At 34.3% G+C, this 11,100-nt stretch overlaps 1 protein-coding gene across 2 annotated transcripts; it reads left to right on the top strand.

Annotated features, from left to right (window-relative positions):
- The first annotated feature begins 5,417 nt into the window (after positions 1 to 5,417).
- LOC146537889 (MAPK regulated corepressor interacting protein 2) lies at positions 5,418 to 9,922 on the top strand. Of its 2 annotated transcripts, none has more exons than XM_085188402.1 (3): positions 5,418 to 5,641; positions 6,946 to 7,123; positions 7,829 to 9,922. In XM_085188402.1, exons 1-3 carry the CDS (start codon positions 5,622 to 5,624, stop codon positions 7,982 to 7,984), a joined length of 354 nt encoding a protein of 117 aa, XP_085044528.1. In that variant the 5' UTR covers positions 5,418 to 5,621; the 3' UTR covers positions 7,985 to 9,922. The 2 variants fall into 2 exon arrangements, with proteins under 2 accessions (XP_085044528.1, XP_085044529.1); XM_085188403.1 differs by lacking the exon at positions 5,418 to 5,641 and adding an exon at positions 6,706 to 6,867.
- Positions 9,923 to 11,100: the final 1,178 nt, after the last annotated feature.

Genomic DNA, 11,100 nt, shown 5'->3' with positions numbered 1-11,100 from the left:
TATATCACAGCATAATAACAGTAATCAGAGGGAATCTACCTTTAAAACGCTCCATTCTCCATATACTGCACAATTTACTAAACAATGTGTGTTAAATGGCGGAAGGTAACGGTGCGCTTTGTCTAGTTACCATGACGAAGAAATAAAAATAGTTGATCTCCGGGTGGTTATCATACTGACTACTGTGTCACAACGGCCTAAAGAAGCGTGAAGTTAAAATATATTTTTTTTTCATACGACTATGATCTATTTTAATGATACAACACAGAAAAGAATATGATATTGTTATTCTTCTTGAAGGATTTATGAAGATGAAACTTTATATATATATTATATATATACACATACATGAATATTACTTTAATATAATTTTTTTTTTTTTTTCTCTCAGTTTTATCTGCAATCAGTTACATTCAGTACTTTTAGCAGATGCGATGAAGGTGTTTAATCGCTTTTCGAGTGTGTCCTCCAGTGAGGACATCTCCTCTTTCTTTAGCAACTTAAGATGTCTTTCCTTTTAAGTCGTTTTTGATAAGAAGGTGTTATTAGCTTTGCAGCAAGTTCATTGGGATGGGCTTCCAGCCTCCCCTTATATTTATCTGTAGCCGACAGGATTTCTTCCTTTATGGTGTTCATTTTTAGTTCATTATGTATTTCGGCATTGGTAACAAGCCATGGTACTTTGCATATAGATCTGAGTATTATATTTTGCATTCTTTGCAGTATTAAGACATTAGAATTGCTACAACTGCCCCACAGTTGTATGCCGTGAGTCCATACAGGCTTAAGGATTGTTTTATAAATAAGCAATTTATTATCAATAGATAATATACTGTTCCGTCCAATCAACCATTTGAGATTCTTGTATCGGATGTTGAGTTCATCTCTTTTACTCTTTACATGGTTTTTCCACGTCAAGTGCCTATCCAAGTGCATTCCCAGGTATTTTACTCTATCTGTGTGTGGGAGAATGGTTTGATTTAGTTGTACGGGAGGACAGTCGCCTTTTCTAAGGGCGAAGGTGACGTGTACAGATTTTGTAACATTAGCTTTTATTCGCCATTTGTTCAGCCATAAGGATACACTGTCCAGTCCCCGTTGTAGCATCTCAGAAGCCTCCACAGGATCTGCGCTGCTAGCCAAGATTGCCGTGTCATCGGCATATGTGGCAGTAGTTACGCCATCTGTTACTGGTAAGTCTGCTGTGTAGAGGGTGTACAACACCGGACCCAGCACTGATCCCTGAGGAACTCCGGCTTTAATTTCTAAGAGCTCAGATGTATTATCAGTAACTCGCACTTGAAATAGTCGATCTGAGAGATAAGATTTCATCAATTCCACGTAGCTGTGGGGGAGGTAAGTTTTTATTTTATAGAGTAGGCCTCTGTGCCACACCCTGTCAAATGCCTGATGCACATCTAGAAATGCTGAGGAACAGTACTCTTTTTCTTCTAGGCTTTGTCTTATCCTGTCGCACACTCTGTGAACCTGTTCTACGGTAGAGTGCCCAGACCTGAACCCAAACTGATGTGCCGGTATGATGTTTTTGTCATCTAGTAATGGTTTAATTCTGTGGAGAAGCAGTTTTTCAAAGACCTTTGACAATACTGGAAGCAGGCTTATGGGCCGATACGAGGAGACTTCATGAAGTGGTTTTCCCGCTTTATGTATCATGAGAATCTGTGATATTTTCCACTGCTGTGGAAAATGCTGGACTGTCAAAATGCGATTGAACAGTGTAGTTAGAAACACCACTGCTATTCTTGGTAGCTGCCTTAATACCTCCTTAGTAATGAGGTCAAAGCCGGGTGCCTTTTTATCTTTTAGGTTTTTGATCATTCGCCAAGTCTCATGAATTGTCACAAGGCGCGGGGGCTTTGACATCTGATAATCCTGACGCAGAACTGAGTCCACAATCTCTTCAGTTCCACTGTCATTGCTAGGATTAGGGCTAAAGACTTTCGACAGGTGAACAGCGAAGAGATCTGCTTTTTCTTGAGGGGTCCTTGCCCAACTATGATTATACCTCAGTGGGGGGATTGTCGGTTGCGGCCTGTCGTAGTTTTTAGTAAACTTCCACAACGAGTAGTTTGTTTGTGGAGTAGGTGTAAGGGACTCCAATTTCATAGCGAGCGTATTATTATGCCACTCAGCTAAGTTTTCTTTTAATTTATTACACGCTCTCTGGAAGTTTCTTTTGTCTAAATCTAGTCTAGATGAGTGCCAGACTCTTCGCAGCCTTCTCCTTTCCAGTACTGCTATTTTGATCTCTGCGGGATAGGCGGTAGCTTTCAATTTTGAGTTTGACCAAGGAGTGTTCAACCAACAGGATTCCTGGATTAGTCTCGTAATGTATTCTGTCGCTTCATCTATGTCCTCAGCTGTCTTCAAACCCACTTTCATTTGTATATTGTCTGTTATATATTGCCCAAAGGAGTCCCAGTCAGTATATTTATTATAAAGAGTCATGGGATCCGTTGTCTCTATCAAACCTGAGCTTACCGTGAGTAAAACTGGTGTATGGTCTGAGGGACTGTCATAGCAAGATTCGGCCTTAAGATACTCCTTAGTGAGTCCCCTAGCGACAAAGAAGTCCAGCAGGTCAGGAAGTCTGTCGGAATGGCTTGGCCAATATGTTGGTTCTGCAGTTGTTATGGCAAAGCTATGATGTTTATCTATTGTAGATTTCAATTGTCTACCCCTGGTAGTCGTCACTCTAGATCCCCAATACATGTTCTTCGAATTCCAGTCTCCACCTGCGATGTAACGGTTTCCAAGAGTACTGAAGAAGTCAGTGAACATTGTCTCACTTATTGTATATCTTGGTGGGCAATACACTGCAGTTATGTTAAGGTAACCACTTTTATCTTCTACTGCTATAGTTGTAGCTTGGATATGTTCCGTTTTATAATCGGGCATTTGATGGTATTTTATAGATTTTTTTATTATGATTGCAGTTCCAGCGTGTCTTCTACCATCTGGATGAGGCGTTAAATGACATTTGTAGTCTTTGAAGCTTAGGTATGTGTTAGTGGTACAATGGGCTTCCGAGATAAGGAATATATCTAAGTTATGTGCCTTCATTAACAATTCCACTTCGTGTTTGTTAGGTGTTAGACCATTTATGTTAATAGTGGCTAAACGTAAAGAAATCATTTTGACAGCTGATCAACTAGTTTAACTATGAGACTCATAAGAGTGCCCATTTGTTGAATGATGAGATCAAACTTTTCAGTTTGTTTTAGGAGTATATACTCTAGAGATATTTTTGTTGCAGTTGTATCAGCAGTGGTTGTGTTCTGGTTTACATCCTGTTTTACCCCATGACTTGCACTTTTGTGTGAAGTCTGACTTAAAGTTTCGGCATAGGTTCCTTTCTGGTGTGTGGTTTTAATTTTTCTCACGTGATTCTCAGATTTACCCATTTGTGCATAGTTATTTGTTGTTTGGGGTTGTTCGATAGTTTGATCTCTTCTATTTAGGTGTACATTTCTTTTAGTTTTACGAGCCAGTATTTCTTTGTAAACCTCGCATCCTTTATAGTTGGCTGGATGGGGTCCCTTGCACAACGCACACAGAGCAGGAGAGTTGCGATCACGCTTTTTGCATTCAGATGTTCTATGGGATTCTCCACATTTAACGCAGCGGTATGGCCTCATACAATAGTTCTTGGAATGGCCATACTGCTGGCATCTGTGACATTGAACAATTGATGTTCTTTTTCTGGGATCCTCTATCACTATTGCTTGATGGTATATGTACTTGAGAAGTTTAACTGCTTTGTTGTTGGGCCCTGGTGCCATGTTCACAAAAAATGTTGAAGTTGTCTTCTTTTCAGGTCCATATTTAGCATTGATAATTTCTCCAGTAACTATATTACCAGTGGCTTCTATTTCTTCCTTGATTATATTGAGTGGAGTAGATGGGTGCAGATTTCTGATCACTATTCTAAAATTTCTTGTATCTTTTCTATTAAATGTATGGCCTATAAGACCATTTTCTCTAACAATCATAATCAGTTTTTTGTAAACCTCAATTTCCACACTACTGATTCTGAGTTGATTTCTGTTAACTATTTTGTAGGTAAACTGACTTCTTTCTGCCACTGTTTCTAGAAGTTCGGTCAGTTTATTAACATCCTCAACACCATAGAGCACTATTGGAGGAGGTTTGTTCGGCTTTCTTACCTTTGTATCAGTATTCTCCTCATCAAGATCAATAGCTAGTCCAGTAAACTGGTTTGATGTTTGGATATGTTCTGGAGATGGTGATTCTGACAATTTCTTTCTCTTGGGATTCCTGTTATTTGGTATTCTCTGCCAAGATGGAGGGATGGCTTTGCTCGGTCTTGTGCTTGACTGGGGGTCATCGGTTTCTTGTGATTTAGATTCAATATCCTCTGCAGGACTTCCCAAAGATGCAGATCTGTGTCTTGGTAGAAACATGCTAGGGTGGAAGGATTGTTGTACAAGTTTTTTGTTGCCGCTGCCAGTAGTATTCACTGACACAGGGGCCTGGCCGCCCACTCCTGTGTAGTCTTCGGTAGTCAACTTCACACCCGCAGGCCCGGGTACCTGCGAGCGCCGGGGGTTAGCCGGATCGCATACATAATCGCATCCATTATTTTCTGACATTTCATTTGTAAAAGGGGGTTTGGAATTTAATTGAAGTACTTTCCAAAGGTACAGCATTCACACTTTCGGAGACCATTTAGCTCCTCCAGGCTTGTGACAGCCCATGAACAGGTTATTTCTCCGCCGCCTGTGACTCGGCGTTGTTGTTCTTTTGGCACCACCCAGGGGGCACGTGCAGGGTGGTAGATTTTAATGGTATGAGATGTTGGTTATACCTGCGGACGCGAACAACATAACCCCCCAAATAAATTATAAAAATAAATGAATTTATTAAGAAAATGAGAAAACAAGGTATGTGTTAAGTTATTCATATAACTTGTAATAAAAGTAATAAAATGCAATTGTTTGGATAGCATACATGTTTTTAATTTGTGTAATAAATTCCTCTAGTTTATGACTCGCATTTCATTAAAAGAATGTTGAATGTGATTAGAAAAATGTCTATTGGTATTTCAAATTTATTTAAATAAATAAGTATAAAAATTTGTGTTTTTTAATTTTTCTTTGAGTAAAAGATTTGTGTATACATATACAAGTGATGAAACAAAACATATAATTTCATTAAGATTAATTTCTATAATACAAAAAGTAGCAAAACAAACAACTATACGAGTTTATGAACCTGATATTCCTTCATTAAATGTTTCACTTAAACAAAATATATATTTCTTTATATAGCAACACTGGCTTGATACGATTGGCGGAAATATAATAAAATATAAATTTGACCAATCACATTGAGGTATTAACAGCAGCTGGACAGCTGTATCAATTTATCAATGTTGACAGTTAACAGAATTGATGTTTTCTTGTCGTATGTGGCGTCTTGTGTATTTATCTTTCTTTTAACTTATTTAACCACAATATTGCATTTATATTAGCATAACTTTATTAATTTTAACTTTTAAGTTTAATAGTTAGGTATATGTTGTAATAGAAGTAAGAAAAGTATAAGTTTAGTGTTTGGATTAGCTTTCTAATTCTAAAATGGATAGAAATAATATGAGGTAAGTAAGATGCTTTGTTGTCCTATCGTTCTAGTTGCGATCCTTTCACATGGATGTTTTAAATAAACATAATGTATAAATAGATTTAAAGCCTAATCTTAATAAATATACTCTCTTGACATCGTAAACCTAATTTAATTTCACGTAACACGGTGTATCTCATGATATTTAAGTTGCATTATTGCCTTTTATTAAATTAACGCTTTCAAACATAATTATGTTTCACATTGGAAAAAATATTAATTACTTTTAAATATATGAAGTTGTTTGAGAGATATAAATGTTTTGTTTGTTATTTATGTTGTTATCATTTGTTATCTTAGCTTCAGACGCCAACGATGCACGATATATTTTACGTCAGGAAGCGAACAAATAAATATTTACATGTGCTTATGACATAACTATTGTAAAAAAAAGTTAAAATATTTTTGTCTAAATTTTGCATTTTAAATTATACTATTATAAATCAGTCAGTATAAATTTGTATGCACAACGTTGTTAAATATTATCTTATCATAGTGTAAGTACTTAAATGTAGAGCATTTTTATGATAAGACCAATGCTTGACATTAGTATATTCTAGTAAAGAATTTAGTAACTAATAATCTATATATATAAAAGGACTTGTCCTCACTGACTGAGGTAAGACGCACGCACAGCCGTAACCGCTGTGCGTAGAAATGTGGAATTTGGACAGATGTTTACTTTCGTAATCTGGACATCCACTAAGAAGGGATTTTGGAAAATTTTAACCCTAAAGGGCGATATAGGGGTTGAAAGTTAGTATGGAAAAAAATTTAAATCGGCACCGATTCTTATAAAATTTGAAATTCAGACTCTTAAAAGTATTTAATTGAACACGTGTTTCATGGTTTTCTTGAATTCTTTCCATAAGGGTGCAAATAAGGGGTTGAAAGTTTGTATGGAAAAATTCTTAAATCGCCACCGATTTTTATAAAATTTGAAATTTAGACTCTTAAAAATATTTCATTGAATACATGTTTCATGGTTTATTAGAATTCACCCCTAAATACGTAAGCGAAGCTGCGCGCGTCCGCTAGTTAATATATAAGTAGGCAAAGGAAAGCTAGGGGATTTACATTCTGTTTCTGAATTTCAACTTAATTTTCGAGACTGCATACTGTCTTGAATTGAGTGGAGTGGCAGGACTCAAACCACACATTGTCCAACAAAGATAAATGAAAATAATTTATATAATCATTTAGGTGAACTCATTCATTACACTATCATACTGCTGCACAATGCCTAACTAACTTTTAATCAAATAATAATTTAAATTACAGATCAAACTATGTAAATAGTGGGCCTCGTTCACTGCCACACATGGGTGGGAAGAGACACAATGGAAATGGCCACAATGGTTCAAAACTTAGTCCTCCCGCACACTCAGCTAATCATAATCACAATAGCAATAACCAGCATGATGATCTCATCAATTATATATTTGAATCTTGGAATAAGGTATTATAATTATCTATTTTTGAGTACTGTATCTTCACAGCAGGCGTTTTCTATTATTTCTTGGCTGGAGGCTAGTTTTGTATCACTGTTGTTAACATGGACTATGTATATGTCACTTTATAAAGAGCTAATATATAAATATTATAATATAACTGAGGCCGTTGTGGCGCAACGGCACAAGAATGTGACTGTAACGCGACGGTTGTGAGTTCCATCCCTATTTGAGGAAGTGAAATATTTATTTACGTTTATATTTCCATTTCTTCGCTCTGGTGTCGAGGAAAAGCGCGGTGTTGAATGCCTCCAGAATTCAGCAGAAAGTGGGTAACAGAATACCTTAACACTAGGTTAATATTAATAAGTTATGTGATTTCTGAGCTTGCATTTATTTTTCAAAGCAAGGCTTAAATTTATTTTTCATCATTTGATAAATTTAAAATCATTTGCAGGCCACGAATAGTCCTTGGACCACTTATTTTGCCTCATCGCAGGCATTTACACTCTATAAGTGTAAAAAAAATCTAATAATAATATAATTTGTATTTATTTTCTCTTAATAAAGTATAAAATTCATGTACTTCTGCAATAATTACATTGATTTAATCATAATGTATCAAATGCACTATAACAGTATGTTTTAATGATTTTTTTTTATTACTAACAGATTCACTGCTATAAAAAATAAAAAATAAAATACTTTTGCAGGTGACACGCGAACTAGAAAGGGGTAGTCAAGATGCGAAATACTATACAGACGTTCTCGCTCCGCGACAACTAGCAAACTTTAGACCATTTAATCTAGAAGAATGGTGGGGACGTCGTATGATTCAAAGCATAAATCGCAACAAGCATCGCTCTTAGTTACTAAAATAGTTCAAAATATCTCATTGTCACACAATTCAAAAATATATACAGTACTTTAATATATTTATAATCTTCAATCTACAAAACAATTATGGTATTTATACTCTGTTAATGTAATGTCAACTATTGTATATGAATCCTATTATTCAATATGAATGTTCTTCTTTTTTACTTATACTTAAATAACATTAGGCCAGGATTTTTGTAGTATGCTAGATGTTTTATTATATCACTTATATAAAAATCTAGAATATAATGTGGCCTTAGACTAATCCATTTAAAAAAAACAAACTATATAAACTTAATCTGTACCACCATTGCTATATCTACAAAATATCACTTAAATATATTTTTTTTTTCTGCACCGCACAGTTCTATATGAAATACAATTAATATTTTTATATATCCGCTATAAATTGTCACAGCGTCTGACTGTACACGCGACGGTTGTGGGTTCGATTCTAAGAGGGAATGAATTGTTTTCATATCTCCACTATGGTAGGTAAAGCGCGAAATTGAGTTCCGTTACTCAATATCTTGAATATTGGATAGTCTGTGGGAAACAGAGTGACCTAACACTACTTCCGTCTGTCTACCCTGCTATGCGTAAATTTTAAAAGAAATAATTGTTGTACATTTATCATCATATAAAATGTGATTTAATGAATGGCAATAAATTTTGTGTACAATTAGATAATTAGGTACAATGAGATGTTTTAACTTGTTCGAGGCGTGATTGATGATTTATATAATTGAGCCCTCATTTTGTGATTTTTATATATCATTATTTAAGCAAGTGTCAATTTTTGAATACCGTAAGGGCCATTCATAAATTACGTCAAGTAAATTTCATGATTCCGTGACTCCTCCCCCGTCCTCGTCACAGCTGGTCACATTTATGAGACTTCCTCCACTGGTGTGTAGAAATTGTTAAATTTAAACAGCTGTTCATAAATTGTTTATTATATTATATTTTGTAATGTAATGTGAAATTGTGAAAAAAATTGGATCTTTTCCCACTTCTTGTCACACAACGTCACATTTCCCTTGTTGACGTATTTTCACATTTATGTTTATTAAATCTGTTACTTAACTGTAACTTGGTCTAGAATTAGACATGATAATCTATAGGTGCTTAATTCCAAGGATTCCAAATACTTTGTGATGTAATGCATGAATGGCCACTTATTGGGGGCATATTAACTTTTTAAATCACGTAGGAGATTATTATGTAGGTTTTGTATAAAAAAGTTATAAGTTAGTGTGAATTTTTACTTGTAATTTTATAGTAAGTGAATGTGTTATCTTTTAGGTACTAGATATTTTCTATTTTAATCATGACATTGTCGTTCATTTTGTTTGTTTTTTTTATATATGGACGAAACAATAATTTATCCTTTTGGAATTTGATGACATCACTGATTTAGTGTGTAGTTTTTTTTGAGATTTGTAGAATTGTGTCCTTTTGGAGCTTAAAATGGGTTATAAATTATCCTATCAGCTATATTACGTAACAGATTATGAATAAGAAGCAAATTGAATAATAATTATTAACATTCACATATTTGAGTGTATAGTTTGAGTGTACACTCTATTATAGAGTTTTTAAATTACAAACTTTGCCACAGTCATAATAAAAAAATATTATGTGAATAAAATTTATATATAAAGCCAGTTCAAATATTAATACGTTTCTAAATATTATTATTTAGTGTGAATAACGCTAAAAAAAGATCATTTTTTAATTTCACCAAAAGGACACATTATAAATCTTAATAACTTTTTTTTGACATAACAATTTGTATTTAATATAACTATATTTTAACAGACATTCCACTCATTTTGTCTTGTACTTAGTATTTGAAATAATAATTGTAAATAATTTGAAAAGCGACAGAACAGATCACTGAATTTAATAAAACATTTTTTAAGAAATTTTTAGCGTCTTATTTTACTTTAAGTTATAAATCATTTTATGTTTTCCATATAAATATAAGGTAAGTATTTTTTTTATTAAAACATATATATACTTTCCTTGATTTTATCTTGACACATTTCTTGCATTTACAAGAATAAGAAACCTAGTGACCCACTTTATTTTCCATTTCAAGATTCCTAAAATTTCTTATATAAAATTCTACACTTTTACATACTTCGCTATTCTTAATATGTATTGTTACTGAGATCCAATTTGTATTCTATTTATAGAATACCTTTAAAGTAGTTCTATACCTAATAAAAATATGGAATTACTTAGTACAATTTTTATATTTAAATATGACTATTAAAACACTTCCGTTCCCCAGGTTCTTCAGAATTCACAGAGCATTGCGTGTTGATAGACGGATGGATGTGAAAGGCGGAGGACCCGGAGCTCTGGTACCCCGCAGCCTGGGGGAGGCTTATGTTCAGCAGTAGGTATATTTGAATGAATATTCTCCGATTGGGGGCAAAATTCACTACAATCCTCTCGCCTCGCCAATTATACTTAGAAATAATATAAAGTACAATAACTAATTAATACAGCCTTCATTAAAATGCAGATAAGAAACATATAACAACAAATTAGATAGTTATTTCTGTTGATTTTGAACTTCAAACGAACTAAATCACAACTCTCATAAAGGGAAAGATAATCGAAGATCAAAGTGATTAGTTTCTAAGTTTAATCTATTGGGCGAGTTATTTTTATTACACTTCATTAGCCGCCTATTCTGGGCATTCATATTCTTACGTCAAACAACGGTTTTACTCCGTTCAAAGGAGTATTTACGCTACTGCCCGAGGCTTACAGTCAGGGCTGTGTAATGAGTTCGCAGGCGGACCCCATTTCAGAACTTAAACAAGAAGATTATTTAAAACTTTTCGTTTCGTTTGTATACTTTTAAATGTGTTTTGCTTTTCAAGGTTATGGTTTGGGATGGTAGGTTTAATGTTAAATTGTATGGGTTAATTAGATAGTGTGAATGTTGCTGTTTCTTAGATCTTTAGACCAAGGATGACGTTCCTTTGATATATATTTACTTAAGTACTTACCTAATAATGAAGAGAGAATCTGTCGTATATATAGCACAATGGGTGAAAATAACTTACGGTACAGTATCAATACGGCC

The sequence above is a fragment of the Heliconius melpomene genome, chromosome 7 (genome assembly GCF_056956725.1).
Source record: "Heliconius melpomene rosina isolate 202511_hmr_F chromosome 7, ASM5695672v1, whole genome shotgun sequence".
Taxonomy (NCBI): domain Eukaryota; kingdom Metazoa; phylum Arthropoda; class Insecta; order Lepidoptera; family Nymphalidae; genus Heliconius; species Heliconius melpomene.
Note: the sequence above shows the minus strand (reverse complement) of the source record. Positions and strands in the feature narration are given on the sequence as shown.